The sequence below is a fragment of the Arachis hypogaea genome, chromosome 15, assembly GCF_003086295.3.
Source record: "Arachis hypogaea cultivar Tifrunner chromosome 15, arahy.Tifrunner.gnm2.J5K5, whole genome shotgun sequence".
Classification (NCBI taxonomy): domain Eukaryota; kingdom Viridiplantae; phylum Streptophyta; class Magnoliopsida; order Fabales; family Fabaceae; genus Arachis; species Arachis hypogaea.
Window position 1 is genome coordinate 154,218,164 of NC_092050.1, and position 17,187 is coordinate 154,235,350.

The 17,187-nt window shown below is 34.5% G+C and overlaps 2 protein-coding genes across 2 annotated transcripts; both read left to right on the forward strand.

Moving 5' to 3' along the window:
• The first annotated feature begins 2,918 nt into the window (after positions 1-2,918).
• Positions 2,919-3,786, forward strand: LOC112751525 (miraculin). Its single transcript, XM_025800685.3, has one exon. The coding sequence runs from the start codon at positions 2,986-2,988 to the stop codon at positions 3,604-3,606; it is 621 nt and encodes a 206-aa protein (XP_025656470.1). The 5' UTR covers positions 2,919-2,985; the 3' UTR covers positions 3,607-3,786.
• A 1,676-nt stretch (positions 3,787-5,462) lies between these two features.
• LOC112747259 (miraculin) lies at positions 5,463-6,284 on the forward strand. Its single transcript, XM_025795219.2, has one exon. It carries the CDS (start codon positions 5,493-5,495, stop codon positions 6,090-6,092), a length of 600 nt encoding a protein of 199 aa, XP_025651004.1. The 5' UTR covers positions 5,463-5,492; the 3' UTR covers positions 6,093-6,284.
• The last annotated feature ends 10,903 nt before the right edge of the window (positions 6,285-17,187 follow it).

The following is a 17,187-nucleotide window of genomic DNA, read 5'->3' on the forward strand; positions in this document are numbered from 1 at the left end:
ATCTTCAAGTATTTATAATAAATGTTATTATTAGGTGATGCATGTTTTTGAATAAGTGTGAATGTCGATGTAACGATGCATGCATGCAATTCGGAATGGATTAAATAAAGGGATGTTTCATAAAGACGCTTAAAATGTTTTTTTGTAAAGACGCTTATATTTTGTATTATTATTAGACGTATTAATAAACGGTTATTTTAAATTTCTTAACAAATTAAAATAAAATCGATTTTTTTATAACAATAACAATAAATTTATTTTTTTAGAGATTTAATTATATTTTTAAATTTTTAGGAATTTAAATGTCAACAAAATAAAAAATTAAGGATATATTTGTCTTTTTATCAAAAAGTTTAAAGATATTTGGTTTAGATTATGTAATTCGATCGGATCAAATCAGGTCTAATAATTATAATGTAAATAATTGAATTTATTATTATTGTTATAATAAACCAATTTTGTTCTAATTTATTAAAAAATAAATTATTAATCAATTTAATAAAAATGTCTAATAATAACATGACACATATAAACATTTAAAAAAAAAAGAATACTTTTAGTGTTTTTATTAAAGTAATCTCCTTAAATAAATGAACAAATAAACAAGTTGTAATTTTCTTTACCTGTTTGACTCTTCTCAAGTCATGCTCAAGTTGTAATTTTGTGTAATTTTAAAAACCAATGATTGGATGTGTTATAGATCATGCAAAGGTTAATTTATTATGACCTCCTTGCTCCAGGCTGGCATTTTCACAGGAGTGGAGACGTACTTTTAAGAAATTCTAATGCTTAGTAGTGATAATTTAAAAGGTATGAGAATTATAGGAGATTATATTAGGTATCTTAAGTATGTATTAAGTCCTTTATTTATAGTATTTGGCGGACGAATTTGAAAAAAATAAGAATAGATTCGTACAAAATACACGCATACTTCTATATAAATATAATCCAAATTACATTATTTTTGAAATTAAAATGAGTGTTTTTGGATTGACTATAACTTTAAACCTAATTTTAATCTTAATCTAAAGTTGGAGCTTAACACTATGTTTTTTATATATTTATAAATCAACCTAATATATTTGTCCAAAATTTGCACAGAACAAAGTGTTCTTCAATTATATATTACTGATAAATTTGATATAAATTATCTTCATTATATAATACAGTGATATAGGACTAACACGATTATTGTTTTAATTGATCAGTAATTAAATAATAATATTTAAAAGTGTTGGTTAAAAATTTTTGTTGGGCTACAAAACTAACGAAAATGTTTGGTAACAAAAAAAAAATCAGTCAAAAACAGACATAATTATTTGTTTTATTTAGTATTCATTAATTGTTACGACAATTAATTAATGCTAAATAAGGTAAATTCTGGCTATTTTTTTTTGTCTACCTAGCATTATCCTTAGACTGGTAATTAATCGAAAATACTATGAGAGAAATTAAATTTGAATGTTTGTCTAATGTAATTATTTTATTGGGTTCCATTAATGATTGGTTGAGCAATTATTGATTAGTGTTGATAACGCTAGTAGCATTGTAAATTAATTATCATGTGTTAGTGGAAATTATATATATATAAAATTTTACTTTTTATGGTTCTGTATGTTTAATTTTTAGAAGATCACTAAAATCTATTTTACATTTCTTAATAATATGTGGACATTTAGTCAACGTAATAATTTGGAACAGAACGAAAAAATAAGTTTTATATAGTTTATACTTATATATTCCTACAAATTTATTTATAGAATATTAAGCATTTAAGTTTCTCAAATAAAATGAACTAATAATTTGATTAATTTTAAAATTTGACAGCCATACAAAATTAGATGATATCTAACGTGCTTCTGCCCTTGTGGGTAGGGTTGGCAAAATTTTTCGAAAAGCAAAAATTTTTGTGAAAATTGTCTCAAATGAGAACTCAAATAAAAATTTTTTCACAAAGATAAAAATAGAGTCTAAAATTTTATCGAAGTAGATGTGGGATCCGAGTAAAAATTTCTGTCCCATCTTTGCTAATATCTAAATTATTAAATTTATTTAAATATTCTTAATAATTTATTTTTAATATAAATTTTATAGTCATTTCACATACTATATATATATTAAAAAACCTAATCCTAATTTTAAAAATGTCTTTTTTGATCTTTATAACACTAACACGATATCGTTCCAACCTCCAATCACCCCAGAAGATTAGAATTCGTAAATCACAATCTTCCATAGCATCACAATCATACACATTGTCACTCTTACTTAGTGCTCATCGTGTCGTCACTCTTTTACCGCCTTATTATCTCTGATCGCGGTATTCTTTTTTTTTTCTACCGCTACGTGACTGTGTTCTTGTATATTATAATAATATTTTATATTTTTTTATTTAATTTTTCATTAGAACTTTCATATAAACATAATCAATATAAGAAGATAGAAAATGGAGGCCCTTAAAAAATGAGATTTGCGAGGACAAATGGGTAATATTCACAAAAGCTGGAGCGAAAACGGAAAGGAAATTTAAGGACGGAGAGGGGGAATGGAAAAATATTCCCACTCCCTCCTTACCCCATTGACATCCTACTTGTGGGCCGTATTTTTTTTTTATTTTTTATTGTTGCAAACAAAATGGGCTGCCTCTACTAAACAAACAGAGCACACATACACAGTTACGCACTTACAAGTTGCATTAAAAAAACATGATACTGAATCAAATTAGGCGGCGAATTGCCTAAAAGTGGAAAACAAACATTTCATTGATATTCAAATACTAACATCATATTATTTCTTATTTATTTATTTGGTAGCTGTGTATGTAAGACTTGAAATCCATGTCTATCGTTGGACACATTAATTGATATATATATATAGTCCACAGATTCCACCCATCTTCACACCCTATAAATATCTTACACTCTTCTATGCTATTATCATCACAAGTAAAAAACTTCATATTATACAACAAATCAAAGAACAATAATGAAGATCACATTATTTCTAGCATTGTTCGTCGTCCTAGCCATTGCCTTGAGCACAAAGCCACTTCTCGGAGCAGCGGCTTCTGCCCCGGAGACAGTGCTTGACACCTCCGGCAAAAAAGTCCGAACCAGTGTCAATTATTATATTGTCCCTGGTTCGTACCCTTATGCCGGAGGTATTACAGTTGCCAGTGTTAATCAAACTTGTCCATTTAACGTTATAGCCGGAGATTCTTCTAATGGTCCCCTGCCATTATATCTCTTACCCGTTAATGAGAAGAAAGGCGTTATTCGTATTCACACTGATCTTAACATTTTCTTCTCGGACGGCGGCGTAGGATGTCCCGATTCGACAGTGTGGATGCTTAAGGACTATGATTCTTCGGCCGCACAAAAGTTTGTGACCCTTGGTGGCGCATTGGGCAACCCTGGAAAGGAGACACTGGCGGATTGGTTCAAGATTGAGAAGTACGAGGATGCATATAAATTGTACTATTGTCCGAATGTGTACTATGATGGAAGTTATCCGTGCAGCGATATAGGGATATCTGAGGATGAATATGGTAATAAGCGTCTAGCTCTCAGTGATGTTCCGTACAAAGTTCGGTTCCAACTTGCATGAAGATAGAAGAACCTAGCTTCATAAATGTTATTTGGTGTTGTATGTTTTTGAATGAGTGTGATGTAATTAACAATTCATGCATTATGCATTTGCTTACCTTTTATTATGATTAAAGGTTCTCAAGTTGAGTTCCTTCTGGTCATGGAATGTCATAAATAAATAAACAAGTTGTTTTCTTTACTTGTTTGAGTTTGAAAGAGTTTGTAACTTTGTACCAATAAGAATTCAGGAAGCAATTATGCTGCTAGAAATCTGATTCTTGGTTAAGGATGTTGAAGAAAATAAACAAGATTAATGATTAAATCACTTCTGATCTTCACCTATTTATAGTTACATCCATATATATTAAATAACTGCCTAACTGAACTAACCACCTTTAAGCATGCAGAGCTGAAGATTAGTGAAGGATATATAGTTCATGTTCTTGAAAGAAGTCTTGATTAGTTAGTGTAGTTGCGAATCTGTTAGGATTAATTAGTTAGTTAAGATTCCTTATATAAGTGTGCATCAGCTAGAAGGTAAAGCTAGCTATGAACACAATACAATTCCTTGAGTTACAAGTTTCCTGTTTTTCTCTGCACACTTTCTCTTCTCTGCTCAATCCATAATCCTCCCATTCATGTTCTTATCTCAAGATCACGGATTGAAAATGAAAAGGTATCTGCGAAAGATGTTTGATACTCGTCATTTCTTCCCCCCTGCCTTAGGTACTTATGTGCCTTATATAGGCATTGCTCTTCTCTGGCAATTATTATCAAATAGTAATATAAGGTTTCAAATCAATTGTGATATGACATCAAAATCATTAAAATATAATATATATATTAAAAATAAATTAAATAACATATATTTATATACAAATATATAATAATTAATATTTTTATATTTCTAATATTAGGAGTTTAAAATAGTAATTTTTAAAAAAAAATCATCTAAAAATTTTGAAATATGTTCTGGCCCAATCCAATAAAGATCGGAGGTCCATTCGGCAGACTATCGACCGGACGAGTCTCTGATCTGTACGAGCCAAAGTGACCCACACGCCATAATTAAAGGAAAAATATAAAAGAGTCTATCCGAATATAAGGTATAAAAGGGAAAGGACCTAGTCCTGCCCCAAATTACGTTATCCTTTACCCTAATTAGCTCCCTCATCGTACAAACATTTACTTTAGCATAGGAGTATCTTTACAGATAACCCCGCCCACCGACCTACCGATAATCGTGATTACACCCTTTCTCGCCCAACTCGCATCCTGATCTAAATACCTTACATCCTCCAGTTGCTCTTGACTAACTACCCGACCGACATCTCATCCCGGCGGCCCCCCAATGACATGAAAGTCATCCTTGTGGAGTTGTGGTAGTATAATAGATTTTCTCCGACCTAATTAATTTCCTTCATTTTAAAGACAAATAAGAATTTAAAAAAAAAAAACAATGTGCAGCCAAAAGAAAAAATGATAAAAAAAAAGTTCGTTAACATCGCATCTAGCTAGAAATATTTGAAAACTGAAAAGAACAAACTGTTCTATGGGCTCGCTTCTCTTCTTTTTCACATACATCACACACAATATATCAAGTTAGGCGCGCGATGTGACTAAAGATAGAGCAAAACAATTAAAGGTTACGTTCAATCGAAATGAAACTTTACAAATGTACATAACGTGTTATTGATAAAAATTGAGTGTGTTTAATTAATAATTATTAATTAATTAATGGCCAATTGTTTGAGTAGAAATCCATGACTATACTATCAATACACACACACATTATTAGTCCATAGAACTAGACCCATCTTAACCCTTATAAATTCACGTTCTCTTCTCCTATCTAATTCACAACACACACACAAAATCAAACTTCATAGTCCCCATAACAAAACAATGAAGATAGCATTGCTCGCATTGTTCTTTCTCCTTGCCTTGAGCAACAAGCCACTGCTTGGTGCGGCTGGACCCGCACCCGAGCAAGTAGTTGACACATCTGGCAAGATCGTTCGAGCCGGTTATAATTACTATATTATCCCTGCTTCCCCTAATGAGGGTGGCCTCTCCCTTGCCAGCACAAGTGAGAATGATTGCCCTCTTGACGTTATAGCCGTGGACGGATATCAAGGTTTGCCCTTGGTATTCCAACCGGTTAACGTCAAGAAAGGCGTTGTTCGTGTTGACACAGATCTCAACATCTATTTCTCGTATTATACAGATTGCGGATCCACCGTGTGGAAACTCAAGGACTATAACTATGCACTTGGACAACAATTTGTCACCATTAATGGTGTTTTAGGAAACCCTGGAGTTAACACCATTGGGAATTGGTTCAAGATTGAGAAGTACGAGGATGGTTATAAGCTAGTGTATTGTCCAAGTGTGTGCAATGGTTGTTACTACCAGTGTAGTGACTTAGGGATTTATGAAGATGAGTGGGGCAAGCGTCTAGCTTTCAGCAATGTGCCACTCAAGGTTCAGTTTCAGCGTGCATGAAGTTAGTTCCACCAATCTGTTATACTGTATTTCTAAATCTTAAGGAAAAACAAATATAAATGTGTAGTAAATCACAATAAAAATGCACTACTTGTGCTTTGTGTCCTTATAATAATGCATGGTTTCTCAAGTTGAGTTTCCTTGTAATCATATAAATTAAACTATGAAAGTGTTATTTTCCAAGTTTCCTTATTTACTATACCCTTTTGAAACTTTTAGTTAGTTTGAGTTCATCATCATCATGGTCGTTATTGTTTCCAAACTAGTTTAATTTATATATACTTAGCTTCTTCCCTCCACAAATAATTGCCTTTTAAAAATTTACCACACATTAAAAAATTTAAATATTATACAATAATTATATAGATAAAAAGAAAATATTTTATTTGGATAATACAATATTTCTTAGTAAAATGTCAAGTAATTGTTTTGCGAGTTAAAAGAGATTCTTAAAGTAGGGTTAAAGTTGAGAATTTCCGTTGCAAAATAATTGTTTAATTTATATTTAAAATTTAATTTGGTCCAAAATAGGAATAGCAGGGTGAATAGTTGTCCATTTGAAAAAAAATAAATAAACAATATCACTTTAACTTATTTTCTCCCACCAGTAGTAACGGTTTGAAATGATGCAAGAGGGAGACAAGGAGAGTAAGTAAGAGATCTAGAGCAAGTATAAAATACAGTACACTAATTAATAAATTAAATTTTGTATACTCAATTAAATACATTTATCTAAAGTTGAGACGTTTAATTATTTCCTAAAATCTATATGCATGACAAAGACTGAAGAATTATTTTAATTTAGACCGGATAGAGTAGTTAATAACATATTAAAACTCTAAAATAACAAATAATATTATTGGACAAATTTTAATAGTTCCAAGGTGAGGGTTCGAATTTTGCACAAATAGCCATAAGAGCTTAGATTTAGAGAGTACATGATATCTTTCCGAAGAAGAGAGGAGGCTGAGGTTGCAAGCACTAACACTATTGAGAAATTTTACACATTGTTTGTATGGGCGGAGTTTGAAGAGAAAGAAAGTGAGAGGGAAAAAAATGGATAAAAAAGCGAATTTTTTGTTGTTTAGATGAAAAGAGAAAATAAAGTGAAAAAATAAAAAAAAATAGCGTAAAGATAAAATAAAAATAAAGAAAAATATGGTAAATATTAATAAATTATAATTTATATATAATATAGATAAAGATATGGTAATTTTATACTATTATGATTTTTTTATTTTTATTTTCATTCAAATAAAAAAATTTTTTTATTTTCTTTTCATCCATTTTCTCTTCTCCAAACAACATATAAATAACTCCACTTTTTTTTTTTACTTTCTCTCCTCTCATTTTTTTTCTCTTATTTTCTTTTCTTCCATTTTCTTTCCTATATCCAAACAAAACCTTAGAGTTCAACCCCTTACTTTTTTCCATAATTATCTTTTTATGCACCGGATACCACAAAATTTAAGATATTTATTTTGATCATAAAATAATTTAAAATTATCTTATTTAATTTAATATTTATAATTTTTTTAGTTGTCTATTTTCTCATGTTTTGAATTTGATGGTTTCAGTGGCTAAGAGAAGGGGGGTTGAATCTTAGCCCCCTTTTTAAAGAATTACACTTGCTGAACTCAGAGGAGACTTTTCTGTTTTAGCTCGTCTCTGGACACGAGAATTTTTGTTTTTGCTCGTCACTTGCCACGAGACTTTTTGTTTTTGCTCGTCACTTGACACGAGATATTTTTAGTTTTTGCTCCTGTGCAGTAGAGAACAGAAATGAAGTAGGAGAGAAGAAAATTGCACCCAGATATATCCTGGTTCAGCTGCTAAGTGCAGTGCAGCCTACATCCAGTCTCCATCACAAACATGATGGAATTTCACTATAATCAATCTGATTACAACTTGTAAAGTGCTAACCCAACTTACAAGGGGATTCCCACAGAATCATGAAACACAACATAGATGACCAAAGGAACTCTAAGACATCTATGGCTTTTTCTTTCAATTTTGCACTCTCTGCCTTTTTCCGCTCTATGGCTTTTTCATTACAAACCTCACTGTTTGCCTTTTACCATGAGACTCAAGACATGACAAAATTAAACAGAAAAATACAAAACAGAATACATTGAAGGAGAAGAGAAAACTGTTAGCTCAGGTAGCTCTGAGAACTCTGTGCCTTGCACTCTCAAATTTTCTCCTTGCTTCAAACAGTGGCTGTCCACCCTTATTATAGAAGAGGGGAGCCTCCACTTATTGAAGCCAAAACCGAACCAACTTCTTCCTCCTTCAACAAAACCGGTTCGGCCACAAAGAGAGAGAAGAGATAACCATGCATTAACCAACATGCAATTACCTCTAGTCCTTTCTTGATCATCACTCTTCATCAATCCGGGCTCTCCATCCTTGGCTTGCTCTCCAAGATGAAATTCTGGCCCTTGATGCTTCATGATGATGATGACTTCATCTGCTTTAATCTCTGCCTTCAACCATCACTTCGCCACTCTAGCTACTCCCTGTGGTGGTTGAGCAGAATCAAAGACAAGCCATGCTTCAAGAATCTCCCTTGCTGGCCGAGATCTTCTTCTTCCTTTTTGAGCATGCAAAGCTCAAGATAACCTCACCAAATCTGACCACTTTTGGTAAGTATCTTAGCCACAGCTCTTTTTTATTTTAGTATGTTTTCTTGCCATCATTAGCTTGATGGTCTTGATGCATGCAACTCCTTCTTTTCGGTGATAGTAGCTTGGTGTAGCTTCCATGGTTCTCTGGTTAAGGACCGAAGAAAGAAGAGAAGCAAATAGAAAGAAAGAAGAAAGAGAAAAGCAAAGCTATGAGAGTTATGAAAGATAAATTAATTAGGTGCATTTCTCCAAGCTTGTGAAGTAGCGTGTAAGCTACTATTGATTGCCATCAAATCACTTGACTTTTTCTCTTTCATATTTCCAAGGACTGCATTAACCTTACTTGATAAAATTTGAATTCCATTACAAGTTAAGCATGTGATGTCCGTTGGAAGCACTTTGCTTTCTCTTTTCTTTTGGTTTCGGATCAAGGTAAACACCAAGTGTTACTTAATAGATTTTGGGCTTTGTAATGTTGAAATTAATAGTTGGCCCACATGGTTAACATTTGCTTTCCTGATGAAATTTGTAACGGATCAAGTATAGGAAGCAAACATGGGCTTAAAACTTATTCTTGGCCCAATTGATAAAACCATTTCAGCCAAAACAACACTTAACAAGAATTACATGAGGCTGAAATTTATTTTATTGGGCTTAAGATCCTTTCTTTTTATTTCGGCCCAGTATAATCCTGCACAACAAAATTATTTTAATTAGCACATTAATCATAATTAGCTTAATAATTTTGCTGTTAATAATGTTTGATCATCATTAATTTGGTTTAGAGTTTTCCAAACTCATCAATCTCCCCCTTGATGACAAACATTATTAAAATTGAAATGGAAAAATTTAGAGAATGAGTAAAGAATACTCCCTTTGATTTGAATTTCTCCCCTTTTCAAAATGTCACATTGCTCCCCCTTGATGTATGCTTATGTTACCAAGGGAAGCACTAACCTGTAACATTTTAATCAAGCTTCAAGTAACAATGTTATTTAGCATATTTTATGATGCTAAATGCTTGATTTATGAGCAGTTTTAAATTGATATTCAAAACTCATTTGATATCATAACTGATTTACTGCTCAACCCCTTTTCTTTTTTTATTTTTTTTTATTATTTTTTTTTCATACAAACAAAAATTTATCCAAATATTTTTCAAACATTTCTTGTTAGTATATCAGAGCAAAACAAAATGATGTGAAAAATATTTGAAGTACACATGATCAAAACAGTTTTCATACATTACATATTTTAAAGGAACTGCCAAAAATAAGTTTTCAATCAAGCAAAGTTATTAATGATGAATCAAACAGCCAGGCATCAAAATAAATCAAACATCATCATAAACCAAATGCAGTTCAAGCAATATAGTGAGTTCAAGCAATATAGTGAATGCAATAACTCGTACATTCTTTGAACAAGGGTGATCATAAATTTTCAATTTTGAAAATTTCATCCCCTGTTCCCCTGTTTCGTTTCATCCCCTGTTCCCCTGTTTTGTTCCAATTTCAATTTTGGAACTTAAATTTCCTCCCCCTTTTGTCATCATGGGGGCACCTGCACAAAACATGATCAAAACATAGCAAAATATTCAAAACAAAGTAGCAAGAGTATATCACAGTATCCTAGAGAGTGTCTTAGAGCAGTGAGTAGCAAGTCATGCTCATACAAAAAGGATTGAGCCTAGTGGAGCCAATATCAAACAGAGTAAAGAAACAGTCACTAATCATCAGAAAAATTAAGTTGTTCTTCAGCATCTCCGACACTATCATCCCCCAAATCTTCTTTAAAATGTTCCATCATCAGATTGACCCTGTCTTTGCAATTTTTCCAAGCTTTCTCACTGTCAAAGGCTTGCTTATGGGTTTCTTTGGCTGACCGATACATCAAATCTGCCATGTTCGAAAATTCTCCCAAAATCTGTTTGATGGACTTGATTGTTTTGGAAGATTCTGGTCTGCCTTCATGGTCACTATCCGATGCAGCAGGTTGTCGCCCTTTGGTTTCCTTAGTTGCTCCTCCTCCTCTGATTGAAGACACCTTGTTTTCTACAGCCTCATTCAACAAATCAACTTTAAAGTACTCAAATATTCTAGTTAAAAACATACCATAAGGCAGGTTAGCCTTTCTGGTGCTTCTAACAGAATCCCACATGTGCCTAATCATAATATAACCGAAGGATATAGGAGTAGAGGTAACCAAAGCAAATAAGATGAGACAGTCAGAAAATGTTACTCGGTTGTGTGAGCCGCTTTGGGGAGTCAGAATATGTGTGATGATGCGGTGAAGCAGAGAGTTGACCGGTCCTAGAGCTTTATGTGTTGGTATGGTGCCATGCAATCCAGAAAGGTTCTCGCAGATGTGCTTGAGAACAGTCTTGTATGGAATGCCAACTTGTGTGTCCCATTTTTCCACCATGTATGCTCGCGGTCCTTCATCCTTGAAGCCCAGGGCCGCTCCAATAGTCTCAGCATCAAGGGCTATTTGAACCCTTTTGACATAGGAGTGAAGGATGCCGTCAATGAGCCGCATATTGGCATAAAACTCTCGAACAAGACCAGGGTAGACTGGTTTTTGGATGAGAAGCAAAGGTTTCCAGTTGAGTAGTTCGAACAGAGGAGAGACGTTGATGCCCTTGTTGGTGAGATTTTCAAGGCTAACAAGATAAGTTGTGCACAAATGACGCTTCTCCATAACTTCCTTATGAAACTCAAACGAGGTGCAAGAGTTAAATCTGCTTGGATCAAAGTGGGAGTGAGTCTTGCCATATTTGTCTCTGAATTCCATGGACTCCAAGTTTGAAGGTTCAGTAGTGTCATTGAGTGCAAACCCTTGATTCTTTTGGGAGCTTTTTCCAGGAGTAGTCCGCTTCGGTGATGAGGGTGGAGGTGATGGAATGGGAGAAGTATAAGATTCTTGCTCTTCTTCCTCTTGGGGGTCCTTGTTCTTCCTGTTTCGTCCTCTTCCGGAACTCTTTTGGGCCACTACTTTTCTTCTCATTGTTTCGGTTTGTTTGGTTGGAGGTGAGGGAGAGGATGAGGAAGTAGAATGTATGTGGATATGAGTGTGCGTTTGGGGTGTTGATGGTTTTTGAGAAAGAAGAATTCGTTCACTCTTTCTTGGCGCGGTTTTCTTTTTCATGGTAATGGGAATGGAATATGAAAGGGTGGTGGTGATAACCGAATTGAGAGAGGGAGAGAGACAAGGTGGGTGAACGCATTTAATGGGGTTTGGAAAGAGAATATGGAGAGTAATGACCATTAGTGGACGGTTAATGACCATAATGGGTGGTTATTATCCAAAAAAAAATGATTTTCCTTTTAACTTTTGAAATCCAAAACTGAAAAGTTGTTTCCTTAAATCAAGGGATTGGATGGATATAGGGATTTGATTTGACAATAACCACTTCCAAGGAGATTTGATGACACAAGAGGAAGATTCTTATTTGTAGAAAGATAACTACCATAACTGTTAAGGTGGGGTCAAGGAATTTTGGTGGGGCCCATAAAATTTTGAATTCTGCGCTGCCTCCCCCTTGACCACAGCTCTTCCATCATGCCATGATTTTCATCTCGTCCAAACCTACGAGCAAAAACTGAACAGAGTCACAAGTTCACAGATTTTCAATAAAACTTAAATCAAACATTCCCAAACTTTTTCTCAAGGTACAGAATCTATCTTCACAGAGGGGTTTTGTAAAAAATATCAGCAATTTGGTCTTCAGATTTTACAAATTGAATATCAATAGTACCCTTTTGCACATGTTCCCTAATGAAATGATATTTAATTTCAATGTGCTTTGTTCTTGAGTGCAAAACAGGATTTTTTGAAATATTTATTGCACTCATATTATCACAGAATAGGGGTATACTATTGATTTTTAATTTGTAATCTTCCAATTGTGTTTTTAACCAAATTAATTGAGTGCAACATGCAGATGCGGAAATATATTCTGCTTCAGCTGTGGATAAAGCCACTGTGGCTTGTTTCTTGCTTGACCACATGTTGAGTGAGCTTCCAAGGAAGCAACACATGCCGGAAGTGCTTCTTCTATCCACTCTATCTCCCGCATAATCTGCATCACAAAACCCTACTGCACCAAATTCATCAGATTTAGGATACCACAAGCCATAATCACAAGTTCCCTTAATGTATCTAATGATGCGTTTAACAGCCGTAAGATGGGATTCTTTTGGGTGAGATTGAAATCTTGAACATACACCCACACTTTGAACAATATCCGGTCTAGAGGAGGTAAGGTACATGAGTGAACCTATCATTCCTCTATACTTTGTTTCATCCACATCTTGACCATCATCATCCTTTTCAAGTTTTGTGTTAGGATGCATTGGAGTACCCATTGCTTTGGAATTTTCTAGGCCAAACTTTTTAATAAGTTCTTTCGCATATTTTCCTTGGTAAATAAAAGTTCCACTAGGAGTTTGTTTAATTTGGAGGCCAAGAAAGAAAGTAAGCTCTCCCATTAAACTCATTTCAAACTCACTAGTCATGAGTTTTCCAAACTCTTCACACAAGGAAATGTTGGCCGATCCAAATACAATGTCATCAACATAAACTTGAACAAGGAGTATATCATCATTAGATGCTTTAATGAATAAAGTGGTGTCGGTGGTACCCCTTTGAAATTTATTTTCCAACAAGAAGGCACTAAGCCTTTCATACCAAGCTCTTGGAGCTTGTCTAAGGCCATAAAGAGCCTTAGTTAATTTGAAAACATGATTTGGAAACTCTTTATGCTCAAAACCGGGGGTTGTGCCACATACACTTCTCTATCAATAAAGCCATTAAGAAAAGCACATTTAACATCCATTTGAAACATTTTGAAACCTTTATGGGCGGCATAGGCAAGAAGCAATCGAATTGCTTCCATTCTAGCTACCGGAGCAAAAGACTCATCAAAATCTATTCCTTCTTCTTGATCGTAACCTTGGGCCACTAATCTAGCCTTGTTACGAACAACTTGTCCATCCTCACCAAGTTTATTTTTAAAGACCCACTTAGTACCCGTTACCTTCATATCATCCGAATAAGGTACTAATGTCCAAACCTCATTCTTGTCGAATTGAGCTAGCTCCTCTTCCATGGCCTTGACCCATGATGGATCTTCAAGAGCTTGTTTGACATTGTTGGGCTCCATTTGTGACAAGAAAGCAAAGTTGCTAGGTTCGGTTTGCCTTTTGGTGGAGGATCTTGTTGTTACGCCATGAGAAGGATCACCAATGATGAAATCATGAGGATAACCCCTCATAAACTTCCATTCTCTAGGCTTTCGGACAGGTGTAGAACTTTGATGAACTTCTGGTGGTCTCACTGTTTCAGTTGCTCGTGCCTGTACAGGAGATAAAATGGAAGTGTCTCCTTCAATTTGATGAGACGGAACAGGGCTGACAGATTCTTCATTCTGGACAGATTTGGGAATTTCTTTGCTTGTTCCATTCTCTTCACAATCTGAATCAATATCCTTCACAATACTGGGAATTAAGTTAGAATCACAAAAAGTAACATGTATGGATTCCTCTATTGTCCTATGCTCCTTGAGATAAACTCTATAGGCCTTGCTTGTGGTGGAATATCCAACAAACATTCCTTCATATGATTTTGGATCAAATTTTCCAAGGTTTTCTTTATTATTAAGCACAAAACATTTGCATCCAAAAATATGAAAGTACTTAAGATTTGGAGGGGTTCCTTTCCATAGCTCATAAGGTGTTTTCTTTAACCCTTTTCTAATGATTGTTCTATTCAAAATATAACATGCTGTGTTTACAGCCTCAGCCCATAAGAATTTAGGTATTTCATTCTCACATAACATAGCCCTAGTCATTTCTTGAAGGCTTCTATTCCTTCTTTCAACCACTCCATTTTGTTGGGGGGTTCTAGGACATGAGAAATTATGAGAAATACCTAAGTCATCACAGAACTTTTCAAAATCTTGATTTTCAAATTCTCTTCCATGATCACTTCTTAAATGGGCAATTTTCAAATCCTTTTCATTTTGAATTTTCTTACAAAGGGTGGAAAAAGCATGAAAGGCATCATTCTTATGAGCAAGGAAAAGTACCCAACCAAATCTAGAGTAATCATCTACCACCACAAGACCATAATGTTTACCTCCTAAACTTTGAGTTCTAGTAGGACCAAAAAGATCAATATGTAACATTTTCAATGGCCTTTTAGTAGAGATTCCATCTTTTGATTTAAAAGAGGATTTTACTTGTTTGCCTAATTGACAAGCGTCACAAGTAAGATCCTTATCAAACTTGATGTTTGGGATCCCTCTAACCAAATTTCTTTTGACTAGCTTAGAAATTTGATACATGCTAGCATGTCCCAACTTTCTATGCCAAAGCCATTTTTCAGATTCATAAGATGTGAAGCATGTTACATTTTGTTCCTTTAAATCCTCAAGAGTTAATCCATACACATTGTTGCATCTTTTAGCTTCAAGAAGAACATTCCCAGTTTTTTCACACACAACTAAACAAACAGATTTCTTAAAGATAACTTCAAAACCCAAATCACAAAGTTGACTAACACTAAGCAAATTATGTTTCAAGCCATGTACAAGGAGAACATCATTTATACAAGAAGAAAAGTTTTTACCAACTTTCCCAACAGCCACAATTTTTTCTTTTGCATCATCACCGAAAGTGACAAGTCCTCCATCATAGTCATCAAGCTTTATGAAGAAGGTTGCCTTTCCGGTCATATGCCTAGAGCATCCGCTGTCCATATACCACACATTTTCCTTCCTTTTGGATGCTAGGCACACCTACAAAACAATGCTTAAGTAACCTTAGGTATCCAAATCTTTTTGGATCCTTTTACGTTAAACCATCTTCTATGTCCTAAGCCATTGTAATCAAAAACAATTTTATAAACTTTGTCACCAACCATTCTTTCACCGAAAAAACATTGAATGGGAAAGTGTCCATTCCGATTGCATAGTCTACAAAACCTTGGAGTTGCCTTTTTGTTAAAGTAGGTGGGATCTTGAAATCTTGTGTCATTAGAAGATGAAGCAATATTTTCAAAATGTGAATTTTCAGATTTATGAAACCCCAACCCAGCCTTATCATAAAGAGGTTTTTGACTAGCCAAGATGTGATTTAAACTTTCAGAACTTTGTGTAAATTTGGCCAAGTCTTCCTCAAGTCTTTTAACCTTTTTAAGCAACTCTTCATTTTGTTTAAAACAGTCCACATATGCAAGAACGTAATGGTTACTTTCACAGCTCCTAACTTGGGCTCTTAACTGCTTATTTTCTTCAACAAGATCACAAGCAGTTTTGGCCTCTCTCACTTTTTCTTTTAGAAAGCTGTTTTCGGCCTTAAGAATGGTAATTTGCTGTTCAAGTTCTTGATTTTCCAGCAGAAAACATCTTATTTTTTCAGAGAGGTGGTCTATCATAAGATGGAGATCTTCAGTATTAGGGTTATGAAAGACTACCTGATCTATGTGATCTGCCATGAGACATGTCTGTGACTTGGTCTCGGCTTCTTCATCATCATCGTCAGAGTCATTCTCCAAGTCTTCCCATGTGGCCATCAGTCCTTTCTTCTTTCCTCTTTTTGGCTTTTCCTCCTTTTTCAGCTTGGGACAATCAGATTTGAAATGCCCCATTTCCTTGCAATTATAGCAAGTTACCTTACTAAGGTCTTTCTTTATTCTCCTTGTGCTGCTGCCTTTGCCTCTAAGCTTAGCCATTTTCCTGAATTTTTTTGCAAATAAAACAAACTCATTTTCAGAAGAGTTATCACTGGATTCATCATCCAGAGGGTTAGTCACAGAAGAAAAAGCAATTCCTTTCTTTTTTGTATCCTTTTTCAAATATGTATTTTCAAAAGCAAGAAGATTTCCTCTCAAATCATCAAGTGTCATGGAGTCTAAGCTACTGCTCTCAGAAATAATTAAAGCTTTAGTTTCCACTCTTTTGTGAGACATCTCAACACTCTTCTTACTAGCACAGAATCAGAATGTGTAATTCCCAGAGCATCTAAGCCAACAATGATAGCATTGAACCGTTCGAACAGTTCATCAATGGACTCTCCTTCCTTCATTGCAAACATTTCATATTCTCTATTTAGCATATCTGTCCGAGTCTTCTTGACAATGGTGGTTCCTTCATGGGTGATTTGCAATTTGTCCCAGATTTCCTTTGCCGTTGTGCATCTTGATACCCGTCGGTACTCCTCGAAGCTGATAGCACAATTGAGCAGATTTATTGCCTTGGCATTTAACTCCACCTTCTTCCTATCTTCCTCGGTCCATCTTGCTTCTGGTTTGAGAGAAACAACTCCTTCTGCACTTGTGGTAGTTGGAAATTGAGGCCCTTCGAGAATAATCTTCCAAAGTCTGTAATCCACTGCTTGCACGAATATCTTCATCCTCTCCTTCCAATAGGTATAATTTTTCCCATTGAAAAGAGGGGGTCTATTGCTTGA